A 15,001-nucleotide genomic window follows, 5' to 3' on the forward strand; every position below is an offset into this window, starting at 1 on the left:
CTGCATCTGAGACTATGAGTACTTGACATGGCCATGCCCATGTCAAAAATACACATTCACTCACTCGGGGCTTCCTCAGCTCTGTAGTTTTTAATATGGCTTATATTGCTATTTTTTATTAAAAATTTCAAGCACTATTTTTTTTGTAGGAGATGGAGGAAGCCCTGAGTGGGTGTGTATTATTATCATGGGCTTCTGCAGCTGCGAGCATGGTCCACCGGAAGCTTCTTTGTGTGTTCGTCTGACATGTTGGACTTTTCTTCATTCTCTCACTGCCCCAGTCAGATTCAATTCTCTAGAGCTATGCCAAGGACTCAGCGAAGTGACAACTGTCTAGAGACAGGAACAGGGACCCTAGACTCTGGTTTTGAGGAACTCTCATTGATTAGATGACGGAACACTCCTGAGAAAGGGGAAATAATACAGATAACAAAGAAAATGAGTGAAATTCTAAGTGTTAGGTGTAAGAGAGATGTGGGACAAATAGAATTTGGAGATAGTTAGTTCTATGTTGATACTTTGGGGATGATTCCCATTGGCCTGATGTTTGCTGAGTAGTCTAGGTTGGCTGGACAGTGAGGCAAGAGGATCCCGCTGCCTCTCCCAGCCTCTCCAGCTCTGGGATTCCAAGTGTGTGCCTTCATATCCAGCTTCTTTTTTTTTTGTTTTTTTGTTTTTTTTTATTTTATTTTATTTTTTTTTTCGAGACAGGGTTTCTCTGTGTAGCTTTGTGCCTTTCCTGGAACTCACTTGGTAGTCCAGGCTGGCCTCGAACTCACAGAGATCCGCCTGGCTCTGCCTCCTGAGTGCTGGGATTAAAGGCATGCGCCACCACCGCCCGGCCATATCCAGCTTCTTACGCTGGGTGCTGAGGGTTGAACTCTGGTGCAAGCCTTTTACTGAGTTTTCACCCCAAGCCCATATCTGCTTTTAGAAACAGTCATTTTTAAGTGATTGTTTTTCCAGTGGTTTGGGCATCTATGGAAACAGATGCATATTGGTTAAGTGTGATAATATTTATAGACAAGTTTAGATAACTATAAACATCCATAAGAGAAGTGATGGCTAAGATTATGATGAAATTAGCAGCAAATTTCCTCGAGAAAAACAAAAACAGAAACCAAACAACCCTGTATTTTGCTTCTTAACTAATTACAAGTCAATTCATTAATGGTGGCTTGAAATTTGTCTCTGTTTCAGTCTTATTCACAGTAAAAGTCCAGTTTTGAGCAGTCGAATGTGTTTTGTTTGAGTAACGTGAAGGAGAGTAGTTGAAAGTCAACAATGATTTTGCTCCTGACAGGCGTTCACTTATACAGAGAAGCAATCTAGAGGATTTTGCTGGCCTGAAAGCAAAGCTATGGGATGTCTCTCCACATGGAGGATTACTGGATACCGCCTCGAAGGGCTTTGCTGGGGCTTTGAACTCCTCCCCGGAAGTGTGGATTGAACAGCTTCCTGTCAGTAGCATCCACTAGAGACAGATTCCACTTAGGGAAATACCGGTTTTCAAGTGTAATGAGCAGCAGAGTGTTTCAGTCCCTGAAAATGGGAACTGAGCATTGGCTGGTGGTCCTGAAGTTACCACAACAATGCTTTTTGGAATGCCACCTTTGCCAGAATGAAAACCACACTTTTCCTTCTCCGCTGTTATCTGCCTTCCAGTTAGAGCAACAGCAGCGTCCTATGCCAGCAAAGACAGCTCAGACTGGGAAAAGTCTTCTCCTTTTCACTCCTTTTAATGCTCACTGTATTTCTAAAGCAGGTTAGCAAGTTATAGAAACATCTTTTGACTGTATTGTAATTCTATACTAGAGTTAAGATGAGGTTTAATCCTTCTTGCTTCTGTTAATATTGTCATTTTTTTTTCCTAGACAAAGTTTCTCTGTGTAGCCCTGGCTGTCCTGGAACTCTCTATATAGACCAGGCTGGCCTCAAACTCAGAGATCCACCTGCCTCGGCCTCCTGAGTGCTGAGATTAAGGTGAGAACTACCATGCATAGCTTGTCAAATAATTTTTAAAACTGTTATACAAAATTTCCTAAAGGTACTTTCAGAATCTCAGAAACACACATCTGCTAGTATATGAATATTAACTAGCAGCAATTCTGGCCTTTGCATAGTTTACTGTGAAAATCAATCAGTTAATTTCCTTAGACTATCAAGAGTACATTGTCTTTCTATGTGAGGTCTAATACTTTTTCCTTAGATTACTAGAAACGGAGTGACTAGAGCAGGTCTTGTCCTGGTATTTTTTACACAGTTGAATCCAAGATGAAGACCAGAAAAGGATTCATCACTGTTGCTGTTATTGCTAGTTTGGATAAGTCATTATTCATTGTCTTAACCAGCTGGTTTAATTTCTACCTGCAATATATACTTTTATTTTTGTGGAAAGCTGATTCTACTCAGTATATATAAAGCAAAGAAAAAGGGTAGATAATTGCATGAAAAGAATAAAAATGCAAATACAAGGAAGAGAAAGCAGCAGTAGTCGATGGACAGAGAATCCAGAGGCTCAAAGGAGGATTTTCATAGAGGGATGACGGCAGCTTTGCTGCCCCAAGAGGGTGATGTGAATGCAGACCTCGCAAAGGGAGAGGCCAGGAAAGAAAAGGAATTAATATAAAGGAAAACAACGGCACTGAAGGTGAGGTGGATGCAGGGACAGGAGTCTAAGAATGAGAGGAAAGCTACAAGAAACACGATGACAGTGATGATCAAGGTTTAGAGAAGTGTCAGCTCCGACAGGCTGCTGTGAGGGGTACTTTGTCACCTGGGAAGAGGAGGCTTCAAGTGAGGAGTCGCCTCCACCATATTAGCCTGGAGGAAAGTCTGGGCGGGGTGTCATGACTGTGGATTGATGTGGGAGGGCCAGCCCTCTGTGGGTGGTGCCATCTCTGTGCAGGTGGCCATGGGTGGTATAAGAAAGCAGGCTGAGAACACAGTAGTAAGCAGCACTCCTCCATGGTCTCTGCTTCCAGGTAACTTGTAAGCCAACTACACTCTTTCTTCTCCAAGCTGCTTTTGGTCAGTGTTTTTTTTTTTTTTTTTTTTTTTTTTCGTAGCAAAAGAAAGCAAACTGGACAGTCGTATTTTAAAATGATGTGTTAATTAGTCTCAGATACACTTCTAAGAGTCATGACACTGGAAGCTGCCAGCATGCTGATAAACAGCATTGCTGTAATGGCTCCCACCCAATCTCTGAATAGCTACATTTCTTCAACTAAGTTTAAAGCGGGCTCCCTGCTACCCAGGTGGGCCTCCAGAGAGTTAAGATGCTCATTAATTGGTGCTTCCCCCAGTTATTTGCTATTATTTCTGGATTTAGATAGCTGGATTAATTATCAGGTCAGATATATGTTATTAATGTTTCTTTTCTACCTTATATAGCCTGATGGATATGTATCTTACGTGGTCCCATGGGTGTGTGTCTTACACAGCAAAAGAGATTTTTGTAGATGTAAGTGATTACGGTTAGGAACTTGGCATGGCAGGATTATCCCAAATCATATAATATTTATTTATTTATTTATTTATTTATTTATTTATTTATTTATTTATTTATTTATTTATTTATGTGTGTATGTGTGTCCTATAGGACAAACTCCCAAATAGGCTAGTTCTAGGTGATTTAATGAGACTTTATGAACTTCAGTTTCTTTATATGCACTGATGTTACTTATAGTAGTTTATATTGTTTCCATGATAATTAAATAATGATGAAAGCAAAACACAAAATGATTGTGTGTGTGAGTGTTTTAGATAGTTTTTGTCAGTTTGACACAGGTAGAGTCATCTGAGAAGAGGAAACTTCATTTGAGAAAACACCCCCATCAGATTAGCATGTAGGTAAGTCTACAGGGCATTTTCTTGATTGATGATTTGTGTAAGATGGCCCAGGCACATCCCACCCCAGTGGGATGGTACCACTCCTGGGCAGGTGGTCCTGAGTTGTATAAGAAAGTATTCTGAACAAGCTCTGAGAATCAGCAAGACAATAAGCAGTGTTTCTCCGTGGCCTCTGTTTCAGTTCCCACCTCCCTGTTCCTGCCTTGAGTACCTACTTCCCTCAGTAAAGCTGTAAGAAGTAAACCCTTTCCTGACCAACTTGCTTTCAGCCTTAGTGTTTATCACAGCAATAGAAACCTAACTAAAATAATACTCAGTAGGGGTTACTTATTTTGGAAGTAACTAACTACGTCATTTATGGATCTGGCAGTATACATCATAAACACAAATATTAGATAGTCACTGTATATTTTACTATCTAGGATCATATAATAGGAGAAACAAACACTCTTAACCCAGAGAAGGACATAATCCAGTACCTGCATATAGTAAAGTTTTCTTCTTGATCTTTTAACTTTCTTTTATCAAAAGACATTCTATTTTTACCTCTTAGTGTATCTTCTGAAATCCCACTACAGCACTCAGATAGAATCCACGTGCATTAAAAATCTTATTTATTACTATTGTGTGTGCATGTGTGTGGGTGCATGTAGAGGTCTGAGAACAACTCCTGGAGTTAGTTGTCTCCTTCTACCATAGGATTCAGGGCTCTAACTCAGGTTGTCTGGCTTTCTGGGCAAGTTTCTTTACTCACTGAGCAATCTCTCAGGCCCAGTGTATACATACGGTTTTATGAATGGAACTGTAAATCTACAAACTTTACTCAGAGTCTTCCCCATGTAATCTGCTACTAGTCTAATATGTGAGCCCCTGTCTCAATAAACTCTGGTCTCATCTGTGGTTGCCCTTCTAATCATCCTCAGGAAGGATCCAGGACATTAAGGCTTTAAAAATTAGTATACAATACTTCTCCCAGAAGAAATGGGTTATTAAATAAAAATCTCAGTGCCAGGCCTAGATTGCCTCTTTATGGGTTATTGGTCATGGTTGCCCCAATGGCACCAAAACAGTATATTCCATTGCCATTGCTCTTGGTTTCCCATCATAACTAGATGTTAAGGCTATATAGTTGGAGACTGCACACTCTGATTATTATTATTATTATTTGATTATTAGATAAATTAATCTTGAACTGAACAGTGAAGTCTCTCTTTGCTGGTTAGCTTCTACAGCATTAGAAAGTGCTATGCAGGCTGTTTCAGAAGAAAGCACATTATTAACAGTTTTAACCAACACTGGAACCTGCATGCCAGGCAAGATAGTGGTAATACTGTGGGGGTCACCAACTGATTCCATGATTTGATTTGCAGCCTGAGTCACAGGAAGAAATTCATTCCTTGTACTATAAACTTGGTCAAAACACATGTCTAGGGAAGTTACAGGCCCTAGAGCAGAATCTATTGATGTGTTTTTAATGGTCACCATTATTAGGCTGCCTTCTAAAAATTTATGTTTATATCCATAGATTTCTGCTGCTCTCAGCCTTGGTCAGAGAAACTTCTTTTTACAGTGGATAGTGATTAATTCGGAGATAAATATTACTGTACATTACTGTTGTAAGCTCTGAGAGTAAGTCACGTGGAGTGCTCAGCCATAGATGGGACATCTATCAACTCCTGTTCACCTCTCCAGACAGAGTGGGAAGAATGTTAGAGGTAGAAGATGGGGAGGGGAGTTGTGCAGTGCTATCCTCTAGACATGACACAGCTTCATACACACGAACTCACAGCCACTGTGCTACCTGTACAAGACCTGCACAAGATCAAACCAGCTAAAAATTCAGGCACAGAATAGGGAGGGGCTTCCAAGTCCCTCCTTTCACTGAAGAGCTCTTGGCATATGGATACTAGGGGAGGGAGAACCACTTTCCTTTGAGGGTATGGCTGCTGTCAGGTTGGCCATGACCCAGTGGATGACCCCACACATGTGCACAAATGGACAGCTCAAATTGGACTTGGTGGGTTTAAAACTAAATATCTTTTTTTTTTTTAAAAAAAAGGACATGCAGTTAGGAGGGTGATGGGATGGAGGAGTGTTGGGGGAGAGAGAAAGGAGAGGGAAGGGTGGCTATGATCAAGATACATTGTTTACATGTATGAAATTTTCAAAGAATAAAATAAAAATCTTAAAAAAATATAACCAACCACCCAATACTGTTTATTCATTATTGATCATTCTGTGGCAGAATTTTGCCCTCTTTAAATCATTTAGAATGCATTCTTGTGGAATGTCTTTGCATAGACAATCACTCTTTAATATTAATTACAATGAGGATACTTTCTTAAAATGCAGCAACAAATTTAACAAAATGAACCCAGCACATATGAATTATAAATATGAGGTTTTTTTCTTTGTTAAATAACCTCTGATTTCCCCAGGTTATATTAAATTTCTTCAATAAAACATGTGTACAAAGCCATGTTATGTCTAGAGGACAGCACTGCACAGCTCCTCTCCCCATCTTCTAGCTCTGACATTCTTCTTACTCTGACTGGAGAGGTGAACAGGAGTTGATAGATGTCCCATCTATGGCTGAGCACTCCACGTGACTTACTCCCAGAGCTTACAACAGTAATGTACGGTAATACATCTCTGAATTAATCACTATCCACTGCAAAAAAAGTTTCTCTGACCAAGGTTGGAAGCAGCAGAAATCTATGGATTTCTTCAATTTTATTCTCTTAAAATACCTATGTATTTACTAGGGCACTATGGAGATCTAAACATGAAAATGATATGGAAAGTTATTTGTTTTCATATGTATTATGATCTCATATCATGTTTATAAGTAAATATTCCACCAAAGTAGGAAAGCAAGGAAGAAGTGGTTTCTTGTGTGTGTTGTAGCAGTTACACGTTGCCTAACTTTATATCAATAATAAAATAATTGGGAGGGAGTGGAATTAGGCAAATTTTACTTCCACAAATGTTAGGTGACTAGGAGGGGAGTCCTGTGTCCCCATTAGGAGAAGAAGTTTTAAAAATGCAGGTGCTTATCACACAGACATTTCAACACAGCAGAACATTCACTTAAGGAATGGCGTAAATGAAGACAGTATTCTGTAACATGGGAGGTGCTTCATTAAAGAGTTTCTAAAAGATGCACCTTAGAAAAGGCACCCAGAATTTTTGATGGGTGTTTGAAAAAGAGTTATATTAGCATAACACTTCTCTAGCATATCTGTTGGTTTCTGAAGAAGTTGCCAAAATCTCATTCACACACCAAATAAGCAATGATCCAGGTAGGTAAAGGAGATACTTCAGCGAGGAAAACAGAGGAGGAAATATTTTTCTCTTGACAGCTGCATTTTAGTAAAGTGGCATACCAAAAAGGCAAACAGGAGGAAGATGTGCGATCAGGAAGATAAAGGAACAGTGTGAAAGACTGTAGGAATTCTAGCTGTTCTAGAAGTCACTGAACTGGTTGGAGTAGAGAAAGGACATGATCTCAATGATACACTGAGGGCTGCACCATTAAAACTGGAGGTGATGACTCAATGGGTGAGGGCTCTTGCTGCCAAGCTTGGAGACCTTAGCTCAATTCCCTGGACCCACATGGTAAAACAAGAAAGCTTCTGGAAGTTGTCCCCCGATACATGCATGCACACAACACATGCAGACACGTCCATGCACACGCACACGCGCACGCGCACACACACACACACACACAAACACACACACACACACACACACACACACACACACACACACACACTAGTTAAAAAATGTAACTTAAAAGTTAAAATGGAACAGGGGTAGACACATACAGTCTTATATGAAAAGGAGAATGGTTAGCAATGTAGAGTCCTGGCTAATCCAACCGAGCTTTGGTGGCAGTGAGACAATAATGTCTAACACCTGGGTTTAAACAATAGCATATTGACATCTAGAGCAACTCAGTAGCCAATGGAAGTACATAATGGTAGTTGGGAACGAGATGCAATGGGATAAGGCACACTTTCTAAGTAGAAACCCAAAGCCTAGCACAGGGATGTATATTAGGCAAGATGAGTGTAAAGGCAAATAATGTCACTGAATTTTCAAAACAACAGTCACAGAATGATAAAATACCAAATGAAAATATAATTTGTGACACATGCACATACTATTTTCAAAATACATGAAGCAATAGCTGTCAGAAGAGCAACAGACTATGTATAACCCCTCATTAGTACTGGAGAATTAAACAGACATTCTCTGCTAACACCAACCTTTCCACTCCCTCCTTAAGGAATCAGAGCAGTACAAAAATAGATATAAAATCCACATCAAGTGGGGCTGGGGAGATCACTCAGTGGAGAAAGTGCTCGTCTAACTATAATGCCAAATCCAGATTCAATGAGAGACCACGTCTCAAAAGATAAGATGGAGAGTGGAAGATAATTAGAGTTGACTTCTGGCCTCCAAACTTTCATGCACAGGCCAACACACACACACACACACACACACACACACACACACACACACACACACACACACACACCATAGTAAAGTTGAGCTAATAGTTACGTCTCAAGTGGAGAATGTGTGTTCATTAAAATACTTAAATGCAGTTATAAGATAGTTTTAGCAAATTTAAAGTATTAGCATCAGATACCTGCTTCTAAACTAACACAAAAATGGACATCAGTCACTAAAAGACGCAACAGAGAGAATGGGCTTCCAGGAAGCTGAAATTTTCTTCATAATCTGGAATGACCTTAGCTACCATACTCTTACTCTGTCTTATTGGTCTTCCCTACAACTGTTCACCAATGATAAAAATTCAAATTCTTTTCTTGATTGTAATCTTTCATCTCCACTTAACCAATTAATTACTACATTGTTCAGTTATGTCCTGAATAATTTTTAAATTACTCTCACTTCTCCACTCTCATTCCCATTCCCTAGTTTCAGGAAATTTCAACCTTGTTTGAATTAATGCCATGGCATCATTCTAGTTTTGACTTCAAGCTTTTCACGCACATTTACTAATTTCTGGGAAATGGTGGTGTACTATTGTACTTTCCGCAGCAAGTTTTACATAAGACCATACTGATTCCTTCCCCTTACCATATTGCAAGCAATCTATCTACTTGTCCTGCCTAGTTTATTGTCAACTTGACAGAAGTCAGAGATATCTGGGAAGAGAAACTTTCAGTTTAGAAAATGCTTCCATAACATTGGCCTGTAGGCAAAGCTGTAGTACATTTTCTCAATCAATGATGTTGGAGGGCTCAGCTCATTGTTGGTAGTGGCCTACCTGGGCAGCTGGTGGTCCTGGGTTCTGTAAGAAAGGAGGCTAAGCAAGTCATAAAGAACAAGCCAGTAAACAACACTCCTCCATGGTCTCTGCATCAGTTCCTGTTTTGAGGCTTTTGTCAGGACTTCTCTGGATGGTGGACTATAAACTATAAGATGAAAGAAGCTCCTTGCTTCCCAAATTGCTTTTGGTCATGGTGTTTCCTCATTGCAATACCAACCCTGAGTATGACACTACTTATCCTCCCCAACTCTGCTTCATTAACTTTATTATTGTATTAGTATGTTTGGTAACTGACATGATATGAACACACCAAGCAATGAACAGGTAGATGCTTGCTCTTCCAAAGTGCTTAATCTTGTACACATAAAACCTAAGGGAAACTATATACAGAATTATGATGGTTAATATTGCTTTTCAACTTGAAAGAATCCAGAAACATCTATGAGACAAACCTCTGGGCATGTCCATGACAGAGTTTCTAGATTGGGTTTGCTGAGGTTGGAAGACTCATTCTAAACGTGAATGGCAGCATTCTATAAATTAAGATCCAAGACTGAATAACAAGGATGAAGCCATCTGAGCCCGAGCATTTATCTTTCTCTACTTCCTCACTGTGCTACAAGAGTAGCTTCTGTGCTCCCTCCCTCTCCTGACACTATGCCATCCCCACCATGGTGGGCTGGACTCTCACACTATTAGGCAAGATAACCTTTTCTTTCCTTACGGAAAGTGTTTTTGTTGGGCATTTTGCCACAGTGACAACAGTAGCTAACACAAGGATGAATGAATTTGCTTATGTCCTCTGCATAGCTATCTGCAATGAGTTAGTGTTTTGAAACATAGGCAGTCTAGAAGCAGTTTAAAAACCCAAATAGTCCAAAACATGTTTTAAAAAAACACACAGGGAGTTTAGCAAACATAGTCACCTGTAACTATGATCAACCCATAAGGTACACACGCTGCATTTTTCTTTAATGTGCTCAGTAAGCCTTTAATTTCTGTGTCCCTAAAACATGAGTCAACATATAAAGCACAAAAGGTACTTTATGTTTTTGAGATTTGGTTTGCCGGGATAGGCCAGGCTGGCCTCTAACTTGTGATTCTCTTGCCTCATTCTCTGGAGTGTTGGGGTCATAGGCACACATCACCCTGCCAGATCAAAAGGCACTTTGTGATGCAGGATATTTTTAAGTGATGCAGGAGGATGCACTGGAATGCACAAGTTTACCTGGCACATTTTTAAATGCCCTAATAGTGTAGTTTTGGCAGTTTAAAAAGTGTTAAATTATATATACTTTTTTATCGTAGTAATTAGAAATGGAAAACTGGAAGAATTAAATATTGTTTTTAGTCTATAAATACATACCAACAAATGCTTAATCTAGCAGCTTATTTTTAATTGATCTATACTTTCAAAAGTAAATTGCAAAAACTTTAATGTAAATTTAAACACAATTTAATAAATATAATTAATTAGAAACCACAGCCGTAATATGAAAGTATTTTCTTCCTCAGTTTCTACACTCTCTTATAGGAAAGAGTATTCTCTCTGGCACTGATACTTTATTTAAATGGTGTGATGAAACTTACTATTTGTTAGAAACTTAATGGCTTAAAAAAAGATGCAATTTTCTAGACAATCTTTTTATACAAAATTCAATTACTTATTCTGTGCGTGTGTGTGTGTGTGTGTGTGTGTGTGTGTGTGTGTGTGTGTGTGTGTGTGAATGTGTACACGTGTGGAGGTCACAGAACAACTTTCAGGATCTCTCCTGCCACCAGGAAGGTCCAGGGGTCACACTCAGGCTGTTTGCTTTTACCAACTGGGCTATCTCCTCAAAGTAGTATTATTGATATGTGCTATAGTCATAGATATTCTATTAGAAGGCTAACGCTGTAAAGAATGAAAATTATGTACCCAAAGCTCTCCCATCTGTGAGAACTAACATAACAAAATAACAGAGATAGAGTAAAATAACAGAGATAGAGTCCCATTTTTAAATGGGAAAGTAATACAAATGCAGATAATTTCAACTTTGTCTTTCTTACTGCTACATAACTCACTGTTTATGTAACACAGTGGATTCTACCATAATTAAATACTTTTTTTTTGTTGTTGTTGACCGGAAGCAGTTTCACACAGGGAGAAGTGGATGTGGTTTACACGCAGCACAGTGGCATCGGGTGAATGCCAGAAGTATCCTTGAAAGGAGCTAAGCCATTATGATTCCATGTGAATAAACCTGCTGCCACAGTCACGTCATAGTTTTCCATGGCTAGTAAAATGAACCTCACCTCAGACTTTCTAAAATATCTGAATTTGCTCCTTAGTGAGATTTGTAATTCCCAAAAACTTGTGTGTACATTGTCCCAGCCAAACAGATTCACTTTGGCTTTGTATTTTAATGGATGCCTTTGTTTTCTAAGTGGACAGCTTGTAGAAAGCAGCTAAGCAAAAATAATTTCTATTTTTCAGCTATAAGTACACATAGAAAACCATTTCTGGATCTCACCACACTTAATATTTTAATATAATCTTCATTTTTCCCAATCCAGACTGAAACATATTAGGAACTTAGGTGATATAAGATGAGGGTAACCCAATTACATTACTTTCTCCCAAATTCTCTTGATGAAACAGAAGTCCCATGTCCTAGAAAAGTCAGTCCTACGGAAGACAGGAGTGCTGTTACCTTGGGGAAGATGTCAACTGGGGAACTCTGAGATAACAGGGCCTTACCTTCACATCATTGGTGTTCATCCTTGTTCCCTCCTTCCCCACAAATATGTCATCAATGTCCACAAGGATGTACCTGTCCAAGGACAATGTCAGCCTCTTCCCCGACAGGAAGGAGATGGCGTCTATGAAGATGAGCTTGTGCAGCCAAAAGTTCAAGTTATTGCCAAAAAGAACACGTTGGATCCCGTCATGAAGCCCCAGGTCATGTATGATAGTGGCATAAAAAGCACCTTTAGAGATGGGTGGAGAAAGGTTTTCTGGAGTCTTAACTTTGGCAAATATCACTGGCTGGTAGGTGGAGTGGTTAATCTGAAAAACTGTCCAGTCAGTTCCAGGTAAAGAACCTCTGTCCAGCTTGGATGATTTGGTCACACGAAGCAATGGGGAGTGAGGATTAATACAGCAATCTTTCACTGCCAGGTTTCCACTTATGGAAAAGGGGAAACCTCTGAACTGAAAGCTCTGGAGGTTTTTCTCACTGGTTTTGTGGAATCCAATGATACCCACACCATACTCCACACAGTATTTATCTAAGAGGCTTCTATTCCAAGAGTCCATGTTTATATACTTTAAAATATTCTCATATATAATGAGAACATATTTGCCTTTCACGTTGTCTGTAAGGGCTGGAAGGTCTCCCTTTCCAGGAGCGATTTCAGTGTGATAGTGGAATCGAATGGATTCTAGCATCATAATGATGTCTTGGCCAAGGGATGAGTACTGGCTCTCCACAAACACCAGGACTGTGGGATCTGTCCTTGAAGCATCAGAAAGCATTGTCCTCTTCACTTCCATCAGCCTGGATGGTATGTGCTGGAGGTCACCACAGTCCACTTCTGAGGCCCTCCCAGAGAGCTCGCTTTCCTGTTTGTAGCCACTGTACAGGTAGTAAGCAGAGATAATAATGCTTACCATACAAAAAGTGGCAAGCAGAATCAGTGTTCTCTGAAAGTGTCTGTGAAGTTTCATGATAAAACTCATGTTGGGTGGACTTCTTTGACTATTCCAATAGAAGCACCATTTAAAAAAAATAATAGGAGGAAGGATGGAGTTTCAGCCGCGCCCCTGGTCCAGTCAATAGTTTATGTCACCATTGCAGCACATCTGGATTACACAGTCAGGACTCACAGGAAATACAGTCTGAAAAACAGAACAAAATAGGACAGGGTATAAAACATTCTGTCTTTGGTATCAAAATGAGTGAGTTTTTATCACACTGGCTACCTTGCATGGCGGGTTATAAGCAGATCCGTTGGTGTAAGTGACATTAGAAAATCTTGATTTCTTCTTACAGCTGTGGATGAGGACTTGTGAGGGACAGAAGGAGGAAGAGGGCTCCACTCAATCCAGAGTCACTATCTATTGCTAACACCAAACAAGTGTCTGGGCTGACAAGGACCCAGACTCACCAAGCTTTGCATCAAATTCTGACAGTAACACAGAGATTCTCAAATATATGCAGTAGCTCCTGTCACATAGACACATATCTTGCAGTGTATACTCAAACTGTGAATGTTGAATTACATGCATTAAAGGTTTACAAAATGTGGACATATATCATTAAGTGTCAAAATTACAACAGTGGTCTTTTTCTTTTTCAGAAATTTCTTAATGTAATGAAATTTGTCATTGTACCTACATTTACAATTCATTTGAGAGATTATCCTCTAAAAATAGCTGCTTTCATTAGAAAAATCCTTTCTACATGCAAAGATGGCCTAGCAACCCAATTGGTTATTTCAGATTACACAGATTTAAAACATTGTAACAACCATATTGAGAAGTGAGTGTGAGGAGTGCAAAGCTTCTTATATTCCTTCAGGTCTAGAGTGAGATGGCCTGCTTCAGGCATGTGCACCACAGCTCCACTGAGTTCCTTCAGGTCTGGAGTGAGATGCCCTGCTTCAGGCATGTGCACCACAGCTCCACTAAGTTCCTTCAGGTCTGGAGGGAGATGGCCTGATTCAGGCATGAGCACCACAGCTCTGCTGGGTTCCTTCAGGTCTGGAGCAAGATGCCCTCCTTCAGGCATGTGCCCCACAGTAGCTCTGCCCAGATGTTTCAGTGTGATCTGCTTCTGCTTTTTGAGCTCAGTAATTACATCAACAGTACTATAAAGGCATGATAAAAATGTCATGAAAACAGTTGCGATGCCATGAAATGCTTTATGCTCCAATAGTTTCAAGTCTTAGTAACCTCTGAAAATCTGTTTACTTTGAAAAATAAGCAGAGAAGTACATTTTTAGAGCACATGTTTGGTAGGATCTTATAGTCCCAGCACTCCATGAGGAATATAAAAAAATTAAAGAAAAGTTGTGTCATTGTCTTCATGGTGTGCTCACAGATAGCTGTGGGACAAGCAGTGGTGGGAAATCTTGCATTTGATAGTTACAATGAATTTAGGGCTGTTCCTTTGTTTCTTAATAGCAATATTTCTATCATGTACTTTTCAGATACAATGATGAAGCCAGAATAGTCACTAAGAATCACAGGGTTAAAATTCTGTAGTATTTATCTAGGAAATAAACAGCAAATCAGAATTTGAATAATATTTATATCTTTATGAATAATTACATATTGAGATATAAGTACAAGATATTTATGAATTTATCTTATAAATCACATGTTGCAGTTTATTACTCAAATACTTGGGGTATCTGTGTCATTCATTCAAGTATTTATGGAGAACTTATCTTTCTTTCTACTTAAACTATACATGTTCAACATATTAAATGTCTTTAAAAACTTCTAAATTATGAAGAGGATACAGTGACTAGAATGCTAACATGCGGCTGTGGATTAGAGGCTATAATGAGATAAGAGAGGAAAGAAACCATGACAAGTGGGACATAGTCTATGAAAGGCACAGTGGGGAAGACTTGGGCCGAAGCTGAAAGGAGGGTAATTTGTATAGATATATAAGATTTAGAAAATGTTATGGACATAGGAGTAAGCACAATATTGGGGAAAAGCCATGAATGGAAAGTAGAAAAATAAGATAAAAGTATTCAAAAATTAACTGTGACTACACACTGCTAATGCAAATTATAGGGAGTGATAAATCCTTAAGTGCAGTGACAGGCCGTTTTCACTAGATTTTGTAG

The 15,001-nt window shown here is 39.4% G+C and overlaps 1 protein-coding gene across 3 annotated transcripts in view; it reads right to left on the reverse strand.

Annotated features, from left to right (window-relative positions):
* Ndst3 (N-deacetylase and N-sulfotransferase 3) overlaps positions 1–15,001 on the reverse strand; it is a 154,820-nt gene that overhangs the window by 127,554 nt on the left and 12,265 nt on the right. For all 3 annotated transcript variants that reach the window (XM_052730197.1, XM_052730198.1, XM_052730199.1), the window contains exon 2: positions 11,898–13,037. In XM_052730197.1, the coding sequence (XP_052586157.1) occupies positions 11,898–12,878 (981 nt within the window). In that variant the 5' untranslated portion in view covers positions 12,879–13,037. The remainder of the gene's footprint in view (positions 1–11,897; positions 13,038–15,001) is intronic.

The sequence above is a fragment of the Peromyscus californicus genome, unplaced genomic scaffold (genome assembly GCF_007827085.1).
Source record: "Peromyscus californicus insignis strain IS unplaced genomic scaffold, ASM782708v3 Scaffold_9__1_contigs__length_137607984, whole genome shotgun sequence".
NCBI lineage: Eukaryota > Metazoa > Chordata > Mammalia > Rodentia > Cricetidae > Peromyscus > Peromyscus californicus.